This window comes from Melozone crissalis, unplaced genomic scaffold (genome assembly GCF_028551555.1).
Source record: "Melozone crissalis strain CALT ecotype California unplaced genomic scaffold, PUWL_Pcris_2 ptg000033l_1, whole genome shotgun sequence".
Lineage (NCBI taxonomy): Eukaryota > Metazoa > Chordata > Aves > Passeriformes > Passerellidae > Melozone > Melozone crissalis.
The window spans coordinates 8,610,765-8,625,997 of record NW_026535811.1 but is presented as its reverse complement, the minus strand read 5'-3'; the positions used below and the strand labels follow the sequence as shown (position 1 = coordinate 8,625,997).

Here is a 15,233-nt window from a genome sequence, read left to right as displayed (position 1 = left end):
GTGGAGGAAAATAAACATGACAGTGAAAAAACCCAAACTATTGTTAGAAAGTGCACAGAGGTCACTGGAGCTGATTGGAAATATTACTGAATCTTAAAGTCAGTTCTGTGTGTGTGTCTTCCTCTTGACAAATGCAATAGGGCTGCTTTTGTGATGTCTGGGAAGCCTTTAGTTTCTTACCAAACTACCTTTACCTGGTTTTGCTTCAGTAATTGCAGTGTGCATGAGAGGTGAGAGCGAGACAGGGAAGAATATGAGGCTGTACAGCAATTAATGAGCTGTTTCAGCCCCAAAAAATCAGTCCAGCAGGCTGGTCAGAGCCTTGGAACCTATTAACCTTGATTTGGAAGTCTAAGACTTGACAGCTGGAGCAAAGCAGGGCTGTCTTAAAGAAGTTAACAGTAAAGCTGTGTTTTTCTCTTTGCTTTCTCACATGCTCACTGGTGAAATGCTGCCTGACTTTTTGGAACATTTCTTCTTTCAAGTGTGATTTCTTATTGCATAGCTTGACCAGATGCCTTGCTACTGTGCTACCCATCTGAAAAATATTTGGTGTTTGTCCTTCTTCCTGATGAAAACCCAATTTATCTGAGGCACTTGTTTATACCTACAGAAATCTCACACATTCTCTTCAGATATTTTTGTGCTCTGTGTTAAGATAAGCGTGTTGCTCCATGAAGAATGACTCACTTGGGATCAAATAGGACAATATTTGTGTTAATCAGCTGCATTTCTATAGTCCACAGATTTTGCTGCATATTAAAACAAGCATGCTGTAGACATGAATTAAGAGGGAAGATATAACATGGAATTTCCTGACTTTTTAAAATAAGAAGAATAAGAATAAATCTTTGCCAAGAATAACTTCATCTGCAAGTGTTTCTTAAATGTGTTGCACATTTGTTTTTCTTCAGAGGATGGGTGGCTAGGCCTCCTCACATGTGGCTACCATACACTGACCTGTTGTGGTTGTGTGATGATCTGAGTTTGATTAAAGGCTTCAGGTCTTTCCTAATCTGGATTGTTCTGACTGAGCCAGGCTTTGGAGCACAGATAGGAGCAGGTAATGCTGGCAGATGTCATGAGGTTATGAGAAGCAATTTAGGACAGTAGTCTGTTCCAGCTGCAACAACAAAACAGAGCAAGCACCATGGACACACTTTGGCTGATCTGTTTGTATTCTGTGTTACTTCAGTTTACTTATGCATTCTGTCAACAACCCACAAAAGTAAATCCATTTTCTACCACCTGCAGAAAAAGGGCAAATATTCTTACCCCCTGCTAGTCTCCAGCCAAAACAAAGTGATTTCCCTTGCTTTGCCTCTATCTTAAATGCAACTGAGTAACTTCCCTCTCCCCACTACTTGTTAAATAATGTTTAGAAATTGATGCATGTTAGATGTTTTAAAACGTGCTTGTCCAGTCTTAAAAGATTTTACAGAGTGTTTTTCTCAGTTACTGGATGCAAGCTGTTCTTCTAAACATGTTGACGTAGCTGCTTGTCTTGGAATTTGTTGGGAAATAAAAGGACATGAATTGATCTTCCATCAAAACCACTTTACTGCATCACATGCAGCTATGTCTGCTCTAAGTCTGCACACCTTCTTCTGTGCCCCCCCTAAATTCTGACACTTATTAGAGGAGCTTTTGTACTTTTATGACAATTTGTAATATCTGCCTTTGCTGTTTATGATGAATTTTGAGATGGTTGTCAAGATCTGTTGGATATCTCCAACTTTCTCAGTTGACCCAAGCAAAGAAGGAAACATGGAAATATAACCTGATATAGTACTGTGGGTTTGTCTTAAATTGTTTTTCTTCAGCTTTTTGTAAAGTAACTTTGCTTTGTTTCCCAGGGTATGTGCCCTTTACCAAGCAGAGCAGAGCTCTACAGGCATTGTCTCTGCAGAACAGTGTGCCTTTACTGAAAGTGTAGATTTATACATGATTGCTTTCTTTTTTTGTCTTTTTCCAAATAACTGCAGGTTCATGTACTGGACAGACTGGGGAGAAGCACCAAAGATAGAACGAGCGGGGATGGATGGTTCGAGCCGCTCCATCATCGTTAACACGGACATCTATTGGCCAAACGGACTGACTCTGGATTATGAGGAACAGAAACTCTACTGGGCAGATGCTAAACTGAATTTCATCCACAAATCAAATCTAGATGGAAGTCATAGGTAAGAAGTTTTTGGTTTATGGGTGTAGTGTGGGGATTTTTTTAGAAGATGCTGCCTAAGCAATATTGTAATCTCTGTTGCAGCGAATTGTCACGTTAGCACTCACAAGCAAACCAGTGCTGTCAGAAACTTTTATCCTTCACAATCCTCACCTTTCCAGCACTGAGAAGTGGAATGTGTCCTTCTCTTCAGGGTATCCTGTAACTCTCCCAAAGATTTTTCTCAGAACCGGTTCCATTTAAAAATCCTCAAATCCTGCTCTTAATAGTGTAAGACTATATAGCAGAATTGTCTATTTTCAGTAGGTGTTCTGTGCAAGGTTGCTGTGGTATTCAGAAATGCAGAAGATAATATGAGAAAATGGATCATCATCTATTAATATTTCAGTTTCATTAATCCTAGGTGCTGGGAAATTAGTGGAAAACAGTCCTTAAAGGAGAGCTGTGCTAAAATGACTTTTTCTTGAACAGATTTATAGCAATCAAGTGATTCTTTTTGATCCAATCATGGCTACTTCTTAATTAGGGTATAACTGGTACTTTATGGATATGTGTTCATCTCTAATTTGGGCAATGACTCTCTTCATTAGATAGATTTGATGATTACTGCCTGCACACACAAATCACAGCTTGTGCCCAAGGTGTCATATGGAGAGATGATTTTTGTGGGATTATTCTTTGCAAATTTTTGTGTTGTTTCAGCTAGTTTAGATGGGCATGAAGTATCCTTTCTTATGTTCTCTGTTCTGGCCTCCTAGGGACTTGCCCACCTTTCACCACAAATGTTAATTTGACATAAAGAAATTAATTCTATTGATAAGATCATTCTGTTGTGTGGACTGACAAGTAGGACCACAGGCAACATGTATGAAACATGCCCACTGTCTTCTTGTGATATTTATTTTGAACTCCACAATGCCTTTGTAATGCTGGTTTGAAAGGTTTGAAGTTACATCACTTTTCTCCTAAATTCTGCCTTTTAAGTGATCACAAGTTCATGCAGTATGGTTCATGGAAAGTACCTGGAGTTGGATGCAGTTTTAAATTTGTGTCTTTGGATATGTGTTATGACTAGCTTGGTTAATAAAAAACATGGATTGTGGATATCTAATTTGAAGTAGTCCTTCATTTGCTGTTTCTTTCACAAGAAAAAAACTCAGTACCAAAAAGACAGACTATTTCCTAGAGATTCTTTCAAAAAAGATGACTGTCACATAAGTTCTCGAGTGATTGAGAGCAAAGGATAGAAATTATCATATATGGTAGAAATTTGAGTATTTTTAATTTTATCTGGTGTCTCCAGCCTTTCTTGTTCCAGAGCTACTTCAGTGTTTCCTGCTGGCAGTTCTGCTTTTTCAATCTTGTTTTGCTACTGACTTCTTTGCAGTTTCTCTCTTGCTGGTATTCTGTTGCACAGTGGTATAAATATATTTGGTTTGGTATTCTGTTTTTATTTTCATGCTATTTATTCCCTGGTCTGCCCTGGGTTAACCTGGGGAATGAGGCTGAGGAGGTGCTGAATTTTCTCGGTGCAAGGGGCTGACCAGCCTTGTCTGTGCATACACAGCTGTGTCCAACAGCTGCCTCATGGCACAGAATTGAAATCACCTGAGTCCCAGCAGTTACCTCATTCCACACTAAATTCTCTGGAATTACTTAAGCCTCTAATAAGACCTGTATAGACAAGTAATTCAGATTTTTAGATCTATTCATTCTTTCTTACACAGCCATAAAACCCAAAGCAGTCTAATGCTTTAGGTTAAGTTTCTTTTTCATACAAATTCATACATTTCAGTACCAGGAATATGTCGTGGCAGTATGCTAATATATTACTATTTGAGGGGCAGAAAGGGAAGTCATTCCTAGAAAGGAAAGCACATTTGACTTCCCTTAAGCACTCAGAGGCACAAACCAATACTAACAGCACCTGTTTTTCCCTAGGCATGTGAGAAAGTTCTGAAGATTAAAAATCAGTCAACATCTGTATCTAGGCATTTTGGTTTCATTTTTTATTCTTTGCAGTTACATCATAAGGGGGGGGGGGGAAAGAACTGCAGAAGTTAGGCTGTTCTACAGTGGGATTTTATGTTTTGGTTTTTTTCTGCTGTGACCTCTTAGCCTCTGCCTGTATTAAGAAAAAAGATCTTCTGTCCAAAGTGTTGGGGGGTTTTTTTGTGTAGATATTGTCTTTTGGCGATCCAACAAATTTGGCTTTTTCAATGAGATATTTTACAGCTGTAATTCATATTTTATCTCTTAATTATTCTGTTCATCTTTTTCACTGACTGATTCACCAATACTAGGAAAGAAAACACAGTTTCTAATTCTGCAGCCAAAGCAAAAGCCTTTTAGATTTTACTTTTCTGTGGAAAAAATCACCCCACAGAATCAATCAAAATCCACAAAGCCTTTAGTCTTTTTTCCTAGCCATCTCCAACACCTCAAAAAAAAAAAAAAAAAAGCAACCAGCAAATAACCCCACCTACAGTTATCCACCACCACCTCTTAAGAGGGCTATCAGTTAGGGGTTTTTCCTTAAGATTTAAGTATGGAGGAGAGCAAGATCATTATCAAGTGCCTAATCTAACTTAAACCAGACTCTGGTTTATTTAGAAACTGCCAGTTCTGGTGATTTTTTTTTTATCTTGATATTTAGACCATTTTTCTAAACTGCTGCTTTATATTTATACTTAGTTGGTTTGAGGTTTTTTGTTTCTAAATTTCTCTTGATCAGAACAGATTCTTTTATCCTTGTAAAGTGTTACTAATTTTTCTGATGCCTTATCTAATGTCATGTCTGGGAAAATAGATGCTTCTGGAAGTTGGCCCTATTGAAATGAAAAAGGCAAATGGGTTATTGAAAGACATATCTTCATAAAAATTGGGTCTTCTAGATCTGGATAGTTTTGGTAACTTAGAAAAGGAAGCAGATGTGTAAAGAGATGATCTGTCAAGTTTTTTACTGTTGCATGACAGGAGGTGGGAAAGAGTCTGTAGCAGGTAAGCAATTGTAAAACCTTCATGTAAAGTAGGATGGCATAAGTTTTAATTGCTTCGGGAGAAAAATTTGGTAGCAAGTAACATCCTTGTATTAAAAAAATTCAAACAGTTTAGAGAAAACTGACTGTGGTTTGGAAAATGAAAAAATGCAGTGTAAATAGGAAAATATTTTAATTGATGTCACTGACAGTATTAAAGTATTGAAGCTCAGACCTCAGAGATCTAAAATTTGGAAGGAGTTCTCTCTAGAAATTCATGATGTATTTCTAAATCTGTAAGAAATCTGAAACTTTTTTGTTCTTTTATTCTTATATTCTGAACATTAGCTCTCTACACCTGACACTACACAAGAATTAAAACTTTTAAGGTTTATATCTCCAAGAAGTACTTTGATCTGAATTATGGAATATTATATGGAGTTGGGAGGGAACCACAAGGATCATAGAGTCCAACCCCTGGCCCTGCCCAGACACCCCCACAATCCCTGCCCAGACACCCCCACAATCCCTGCACAGACACCCCAACAATCCCTGCACAGACACCCCAACAATCCCCCCTGTGCATCCCTGAGAGCGGTGTCCAAACGCTCCCGCAGCTCTGGCAGCCTTGGGGCCGTGACCATTCCCTGGGGAGCCTGGGCAGTGCCCGACACCCTCTGGGGGAAGAACCTTTCCCTGATCTCCAGTCTGACCCTGCCCTGACCCAGCTCCAGCCGTTCCCTGGCTCCTGTCCCTGGTCCCAGAGAGCCGAGCTCAGGGCCTGCCCCTCCTGTTCCCCTCAGCACAAGCTGTGGCTGCCATGGCTGCCCTCAGCCTCCTCCAGCTGAACAGGCCAAGTGCCCTCAGCTGCTCCTCACATGGCTTCCCCTCAAGGCCCTTCACCATCCTCACACTCTCCTTTGGACACTCTCTAATAGTTTAATGTCTCTCTGATATTGTGGCACCCAAAACTTCACACAATATTCGAGCTGAGGCTGCCCCAGAGCAGAGCAGAGTGGGACAATCCCTCTGTGGCCCAGCTGTGCCTGATGTCCCCAGGACAGGGATGTCCCTCCTGGCTCCAGGACACTGCAGCCTCATGTTCACCTGGCCATTGACCAGGAACCCCTCCAGGTCCCTTTCTCTGGCACTGCTTTCCAACCTCACTCCAGTGTGTCCAGGGCTGCCCCATCCCAGGTTCATGATGGACATGAATCCTTTACTTGTTGTTTGCAGGGATCTGGAAAGTGAAAGAGTACAATAGGCTGGTGGGAGGATTCTGTAGAGAGAGAAACAAATTATAAGCCTTGATTATTGGGGTTTGGTGGAGCTTTTGTCACATCTTCCAGTAAGACTGGAGTCAGAGTGAGCCACTAAAGCAGTGTGCGTGACAGCTCTGGCAGTAGTACTCAGTTAAATATGTGGTAGAGTCATAAATTCGTGAGAAAACCTCTCTAGCAAATTTTACAGGGATGATTATGGTTCATTACCTGCTAGCCCTGGGATTTACTAGCCCTAGCTGCTCCAGTGTTGGGCTCATTAGAATAAAGACGAAGAGCAAAGAACTTGATGACTAATGCCCTTGATTTGCCAGTGAGAGAAAGAATGAACAGTTTTTCATGTCAGAATGCAATAATTACAGAACTAAATTGATGCATAGAAGAGGTGGTTTTGGTTTTTTTTGCAGCTCTTGCCCTGCTCTTATCAGAAGGAGCAGTTGCTTTTTGTGGGACTAATTAAACAAAACTGAAATGCAGACAGCTCTCCTGTGAGTAGAGTCCCCAAGATAGGTTAGCCTGCTAAAGCAGTTCTTGAATTAATTTCCCCTTCCTTTACCCTGCAGCAGCACTTCTAATTAATAAGTTAACACGTTAGTGGCTGAAGGGAAATGCACTTACAAGGTCCCCCAGGAAGTGTTTGTGCTAATGAGATGGTTTTTGAGGCCACTGTAAGAAAACATACTTTCAGCAACTGTCAGAAAGCTGGGAAGCTCTTGCAAGAGGTGAATGTCTTAAGTTTGCACTTGAGCATTGATTTTTTTTTTCTAGTTCCTCTTTTCAAGCATCAGCTCGTGTCTGTCTGCCAGATGATTAGTTAGTTGCAGATGTGTTGAAACACTGAAAATGTTGTATCCCTGCATTTAGAAGAGGATTTTTTCCTTATTTGCCTATAACACGAACAGTACATGACATTATGTACAAGGTATAAAATCTCATGTTCTGTTTATATCTTTCTGTGTATTTCTGGGTGATGAAATTGCTTAACACCTTCAAGCAATGAAGAACCAGTCAGTGGTGAGAAGCCTCTTTCAATACCTCACCAACACAGACCAGTGCAGAAGCCAAATAATACCCTAATTAAAACTGCTAAAGAATCCTGCGTAAACAGAATTAATTAGATTATTTGGACATAAAGCTAGGTTGAATTTCTTGGTTCTTCCCCAAGGTACTTCTGGAAACAAAAATGCTGAAAATTGGAGCGTCAAAACCTCTGTTTGCCTGAAAAATGACCCACAGAATCACCTCATTTGTCAACTATAATTTGATTTCTGATTGACTTTTTCAGACTTTCATTGCAGATGGGATTTGAAATGTCATACTTGAAATAATCTTTCTGTTATATATTCTTTCTGGAAACACATGGCAATTGTGGTTTAAAGAAGTGGCAAAAGGCAAAAACACTTCAGTCTGAAAGGAGAGCATTATATCCCACAAATCATGTTTCTTGCTTACTTTTTAATTAAAAGTATGCTTGTCTTCTGATAGGAATATTTGGACAAGCATCCACGATAAAAATACATAAAAATGCATTACTTTTCTGAGTTTGTGTTGCAAATGTTTTTGTCAGGTTGGCAGGAGAGGAGATTCTGGGAGCTGAGGGAACCAGAGCTCCCTGCCCTCTCTGTGGCATCCCTGGTGTGATATTTTATGGGTGCATCTTCATCTTTCATCCTGCTTCATCTAATTCATGCTCTGAGTGCTTTGGCCACTTGCTAAGATTTCCACTTGTCACTTTCCGAGCTCCTTTTGTAATTCCCACTTTAACTTGTTTATTGTTTGTTTCCTTTATCTTCTCCAAGTGTTTCACAGGACTCCTTACAGAATAAAAATAGAACAAAGGTGAATATATTTAAATCAAATCTATATTTTCTCCAGACAGTAGAAAACTCTACCATAGCAAATATTTATTGTAATGGCATCTCTGATTACTGTGATGATAAATAGTTGTATTTGGGAAATCATGATATTCAACACAGTGAATTTAATTTATGTGGAAAGTGCTTCTTTTCTCTCTCTCTCTCTCCTCACCTTCCTTCTCTGCTGTCCCTCTAGACATTTCCTTCCCAGCCAACTCAACAGAGATGTTGGCCTTTTAAATGTCAATCACCATACAGATTTTTAAAGCAAATTTATGTGATTATATGCCTGGTGCAGAGATTATTAAAGTATGTGTGTGCTTGGTTCCATCTAATTTAGATCCAATTTGCATCTTGCTGAGGCCCTGGAGATGTCTCCTGAATGAATGCCATTACTCCTTACCCCCAGCTCCCACTTTCCCATTGTCTCTGGTGTCTCTTTTAAACGAGACTAATGATACAAGTGCAGCAGTCTGAGGGATCCAAGGAGCTTGATGAAGGATAATAGGTGGAGAGCCTTTTGCTGTCACTTGTTGCAGTGAAGCCAGCCCAACTGCCCCTGCAGAGCTGTACCTGGAACCCATCAGGGCCAGGAATGGGGAGACCTCTCTGCTCCCCAACCCTGTGTGGGTGCTTGTGAACCACCCTGGAGGTGGGAGGCACCTTCTCCTGTTGGGAAGGATGAAAATTTGACAAGAAAGTCTCACAGATATGTGTGCTTAGCAGAAAGATTTTTGAATGTAGAATCTGAAGAAGGAATAGAGATGGAAGCAAGTTTTGATATAGAAGAAAAGAATTGCTGAGCCAGTCTTACTGGATAACCAAGGAGGCAAAGGGTGTGTTAGTTAGAAGGGGTTTTTATGGCTTAGAGCAAAGGATAAATCCACCCCAAACAAGATGTTTTTACCAAGCAGAAAGATAGCACAGGTGAACAATACCTAGCAGATGTTGCAAGTAGGAAAAAAGTCTCAGAATTTTCCACTGCAAGAAAACTGAATAACAACTTCTAGCTTAAACTGTAATGTACTGAGTTTTAGTGATTGGAGAACAGTAATGTGAATATGGTAACTATAGCAGTTATGATAGGCTATAGATAAAAGTTAATGTATAGATTGGTTCTACTGTATTAGGATGCTCAGCAAAGAAAAGTATAGAATGCAATGTAACCTAAACCAAAGGGTCTCCAGGCCTGCCTGCAGCTGGAGCTGACAGCTGTGGGCACAGCTCTGTCACCCATGACCCTTGACTGCTGTAACCTCTTGGATACAATAAACTGCTTTTTGCAGAGCTTCCTGGAGTCCTGCATCCCTCATTTCAGCTCTTACAAGCTCCCATCAGCGCTGTGCAGCAGCTGAGTGCTACAGGTGACACTGGCCACCTTCATCCACTTGGATGTGTTTAATAAATAATTGGTTTAGGCAGAAGTTAGAACCCCTCATCTTGCTCACCAAAAGCAGAGAGAGCGCTGCAGTTCCTAGTGCAGGTTGTGCTAAAGCACAGCTGCTCACAGCAGCCATCAGAAGGTCATTTCTTGCTCCCTCTCTTCTTCCTTTTCCTGTTTTCTAATAGCTGGGCTCTCCAGTCCCTTCTTCCCACTCCTCATTAGGGGGTGGACACTCATTGAGCTCAACTCAAACCCTGGGAAAAAGCCCTGCTGGTTTTGCTGGTTGGAAGTGAGCTATCACCTTGTACTGGCTTGCTGGAAACAAAGATTACAGAGTACATCTTACTGGTAAATACTGATCTTAATGAGATGCAAGAAATACACGCTTGTGTTTGGACCCAAAGCCATCTTCCTGCATTGCAACCTTATATCTGCTGAGAAAAATAATACAAGTTGAGCAGTAATTGCTTCAAGGCTGTGACTGACAGCACAGTCAAATGAAAGGATTCTGAATCTCTCCAGATAAGGGCTGGTTTGAATAAGGGTCACAGTTCACCTGATGCATTGTCATATGAATAGAGGGTTGTCTGAAAGTTAGGTATGTCTAACAGCAGCTATTGTACTCAAAGATTTATTCCCACTACTGGTGGGTACAAATCACATGTAAAATTCCTCTCTGTGGTGTTTTGGTTTTTTTTGTGTGTGTCTGTTTTCGTGGTTTTTTGGGGGGGTTTGTTGTGTTTTTTGGTGTTTTGTTTTTTTTTTTTTTTTTGTTTTGGTTGATCAGTTTTGTTTTAAAGTTAGCTAGTCAGAATGCTTCATAAAAATATGGCTTCTCTTATTATGGGAATGCTGTCTTTGTTGCAGGTTTGGTTATAGTGAGAATTTTGGTCTTTGATTGCTTCTGTTTCATATGACAAAATGTTGTAGGTGTCATTTGTCAAATGTCCTACAGTATGTCATACATAAAGACACAGTCTCTAGCCTGCTCTAAACTTCAAAATTCAAATCTAAACTCTAAAATTCAAATCTGAAGATATTCAGGGTTTGGGGGTAGGGTTGGCTAAACTGTTTGCAGATTTAGAATGCCTTTATACTTGTGTATGGTACCAGAATGTGTTATGTCATTCTGGCTTCACTGTTTGGCTGGCAGGTTTCAGCTTTAAATTATGTTACAATGGTCTTTTGTAAGATGCTTAGTTGGTGCATTTAATTAGAAGCAAATATATACCTGACTTCAGACAGAGATAAGAAAGAAAAGATACTATGTCCTACTTTTGAGTGCAAAATACCAAGAAATAGAAGATTTAATTTCATGTAGAATTGGAACACTAGAGTGATAAGCAAGGGAATCTATAGGAAAAAAATAAAAGCTTTAAAGATAATGCATCTTTTTCCAGAAGCTAAGGTGAAAGGACAGTAATGACTATAGTTTCTTTGTATTCAGAGGACACCTTCAATCTTCTTGCTTTAATATACTCTTCTGTTACCTTTTAACAGCAAATATTTGGAAAATAAGAGATTTTTGTCATCTGTTAAACCACTTCAGTTAGACTTATTTCCAGAAGTCATGCCATTTTCTCAGTAAATGCATGGATGATTATACATACATTCCAGGAAAGGGATGGTGATCCCCACTGTTCAGAAGGACCTTGCCTAGGTGGGAACACACTTCCACTTAGGCAGTTCAGAAGAAAGGAGGAGGGAAGAAGCACTCCTGTAAGTGGTACTTGTGTGGTGACCATGCTTTGTGTTGGTCCAGATGACCTCTGGAGTCCTCTCCATCTTAAACTTTTCTGTGATTCTGAATAAAATAAAAATAAGACTTGAGCTACTTAATTCCAGTTCTGAGGATCTTAGGTACAGATAATTAGTTTCTGCATCACAAGAACCTGGAAAAACTGTCTTCAGTAATGTTTGTGCTGCATTTTTGTGATGGCTAATGAGCATGTCTTTGTATATATACATAAAATATATGAGTATATGCTTTAATTTTGTTTGTGAACCTGGAGAGAGGCAGTGACCCAGTTTGCTAGAAATTATATCATTACCATGGCATAAAATCACTAGAACTCTGTTGAATGGCACTGCTTATAGTGAAAACAATAGCTTAATAATTTTCATAATAATGGAAGTAACTTTAAGGATTTCTTTAGAGTGAAAAACGACTTTACAGTATTTTTTTGATGGTTGAAAAGAGGAGCTGGAAGAGATGGATGGATGGCTAATTGACCATTTTGTCTCAGTGTGAAATCTGCTGAGGCTGGAATTGGTGGACGTGGTGTATCAGCAGGTAGCAGTCAGACTTGCATCAAATCAGCTGGGGTTCATGTGGTGGCAGAGAGCCCTTCAGGCATGGGCTGTTCAAGGGATAAAAAGGACCAACAGATCTCAGTAAGCTCAGTAAGGATTTCAGGTAGCATCTCTTGGGCTTCTCAGCACCAGTAGGCAGCCTGAAAATACTATTCCTGTGCTGTTCCTTCCTATCATTCCCCAAAGCAGGGGCAGTATATTTGTTTCCCAGAAATAAACAAACACAAAGGTCTGATCAACAATACCCAAACTTCTTTTCACAGAAGCTGTGTTCGGACAAAACTGTCTCATGAATTGTGTTTGAACATTCATTTTCTCCTGTGCTCTATTAGGCAAGCAGTGGTTAAAGGCTCCCTTCCACATCCCTTTGCTCTGACACTGTTTGGGGACACGTTGTACTGGACGGACTGGAACACACATTCCATCCTGGCCTGCAGCAAGTACTCCGGGGAGGACCTGCGTGAGATCCACTCCAACATCTTCTCCCCCATGGATATCCATGCCTTCAGCCAGAAGAGGCAGCCAAATGGTAAGCTGTCTTGCTGTCCTTTTTTTAATTGCAATCTGGAACTGATTTGCGAAAATCTTTAATTAGTCTTTCTGGATGGTGCTGGGTGGCTTCAACCACGTCATGATGCAATTTTTCCAGTGTAGAGAATAGTAAAAGATCCAAAAGGAAACCAGATATTCTCTGCATTTTTGCAGGGATTTTTAAGTGCAAGAAAACCCCCTCATTTCTTTTTTTTTTTTTTTCTGCCCAACACATTTATGCTCTTGTCATATTTTTCTGTTTCCTGTACCATAACTTCAGGCAATGCAATATTTTTATTTTTCTAAGAGGTAGTTCCTGAGTGGAAAGTAGTGTTAATTTGGCAGATGATATTAAGCAGGACTAGTGTAGTAGTGTAGTAACCACTGCCTTAGTATAGTATATATAAATATATATAGTATATATAAAGTATCTATATTAGTGTAGTAGTGTAGTAACCACTGTCTTAACCATTGTGTTAATTTACTGTATTTGCTTTTTTAAATATATATATATATATACACATTCAGCACCATTATGCTGAAGAGTTTGTAAAAATGATAAGAGAAGAGCTGAAACAAAGTTCTTGTTTAGAGCCAAGTGCTGCTTTCCCAAGTAGGGAAACATTCAACATCAGTGCATTTTGGTACCATAAGTACCCCACTACTCAACACTTGGAAGTAATTTTTACTTGTTCTGTGTTTATCATTTCCTCCTTTAATCTGTGTTGCTGCCACTGATTCTACCACTCAAATGCAGTTTGTGTCTTAACACATGATATGAGGTCATTCATTATCAGAAGCATTAATCTGTGTGATTTATGTTTAACAGCTACGAACCCATGTGGAACTAATAATGGTGGCTGCTCCCACTTGTGTTTGATGTCTCCTACCAAGCCCTCTTATCAGTGTGCATGTCCCACTGGTGTGAAACTTCTTGAGAATGGAAAGACCTGCAAAGATGGTAGGCTTTGTTTTTAAAAAATCCTTTAGATTAAGCACAAAGTAGCTTTTGGAGGGAAGGGGTTCTTCCAGCTGCACTCTATGAATGATGCCTGTTAGGGGTGGCAAATTCTGAAACTGTGTGCTTTTGCAGTACAGATAAAAGGGATTGGAAAATGCCTTTTACATTGCAAAAAGGAAGAATTCTCGTGATTGAAGGGCAGGTTACCTCCAGTTACCAAATTTAAGTTGCAGTTCTATCTCTGTCACTAACTCCCTGCAAGTTTTGGGGGGGCTCTGTTGTTGCTTTTTCTTAGAGAAAAAGATACCTACATCGTCTGTTGTCTCTTAAATATTTCTGGTATAGATCCTGAAGTATTTGGCTAATTAGATTGTACAACAGCTCCTTTTAAATTTTTTTTTTTTAAGTCTGGTTTCCATTTATTATACACATACCTGACATCTCTCTCTGAAAATAATGACATGTTTTTAGAGATGCCAAAAGCCCTAAAACTCAAGACATGATCAAGATTTAGAGCTGCAAGCTCTGACCAAACACTGCTTTTAGTTTCTCATTGTGGGCTAATGTACATGATTTTAAATTGTTATATTTGTAAGTGTAGATCTTGTGATGTTGTGTTGTGGTTGCTATAGTACACTAACAGGCTCAAAATTAACACTGGGAGATAATTAGCTGGATCATAAATAACCATCTTTCATGCAGATCATCTCCCTAGGACAGAAGTAAATAGAAGAAGAAATGATACAGCAGAGCTTAGTGTAAATAAGCCAAATGAAATGGATACAGAAATATTTTTTTAATTGGAGTTTTATATTTCAAAAATTATTTCAGGTTTGTCAGCTATGTTCAGAGTTTTCTTTAATTTCATGCTATTTCATGCTCTCTGCTGATTATTTTTGAGTGTCTCTGTGAACCTTGTTAAAATAAATTGCTGCTTTTATGTGAAAAGCAGCTCCCAATTTAGCCTGGCAGGATTGTTTATAAGAATTTCCCAATACACAAACAAGATGTTTTTCTTCCATTTCCCTTGGTGTAAAGAGAAGCTTTAATAATACTGCTCTGGGTCGGTTGTATGCAGTCAGAATGTGACACAAATCCATGTGCTTTTTCAAAAATACTTGATATGCACAGATAAATTGCAGTGTATCAAAGTAAATTACCAAGGGTAAGTAGAAGAATGGTATTAAAAATCCACCCCAGAACCTTATTAAAAGGATTTTTCATGCAGATATATTCAGAATCATCATTTCCCTTTTTTAGCCATTTCTTATGTCTCAAAATTTATAACTGTTGCTCTTTTCTCCCACTCCCTGAACCTGAGAAGCCAAATTTTCTGTTTCCAGTCAGCCATTACATGTATTTAATTTACAGACTATAAGCCCCCACTGTATTAGAAATATTGATCACCAAGTTGCTACAGTATTTTGTCCAGTTGTATGCAAAAAACTTTATTCAGGAACATTTCTCTTCTGCTTGTCAATATCATGTTGCATTTTAAACCATTCTGCTGCTTTATCTTTTGGGCACATTCTGCCTCTGCCTTTTCAGGAAAAAAAAAGGAGTGGGAAGAGAGGAGAAAATTGAGACTGTTTATTTAACTTGGTCTTAGAAAGGAGACAGCACATAACCCAGATGAAACAACCCACTCAAATTATTCATCAGGTCCACTGGTTTTGTGCAGCTTTGATCCTGTGCAGGGCTAATTTCTGACATACTCATGCAAGAAGTTCAGCATTTAGAGCTGAGCA

At 39.4% G+C, this 15,233-nt stretch overlaps 1 protein-coding gene across 3 annotated transcripts in view; it reads left to right on the top strand.

Moving 5' to 3' along the window:
* The window catches only part of LRP6 (LDL receptor related protein 6), a 110,989-nt gene that overhangs the window by 43,355 nt on the left and 52,401 nt on the right, over window positions 1-15,233 (top strand). For 2 of the 3 annotated variants that reach the window (XM_054282102.1, XM_054282101.1), the window contains exons 3-5: window positions 1,986-2,183; window positions 12,326-12,522; window positions 13,354-13,485. In XM_054282102.1, coding sequence (XP_054138077.1) covers window positions 1,986-2,183; window positions 12,326-12,522; window positions 13,354-13,485 — 527 coding nt within the window. The remainder of the gene's footprint in view (window positions 1-1,985; window positions 2,184-12,325; window positions 12,523-13,353; window positions 13,486-15,233) is intronic. The other variant, XM_054282103.1, reaches the window with a different exon arrangement.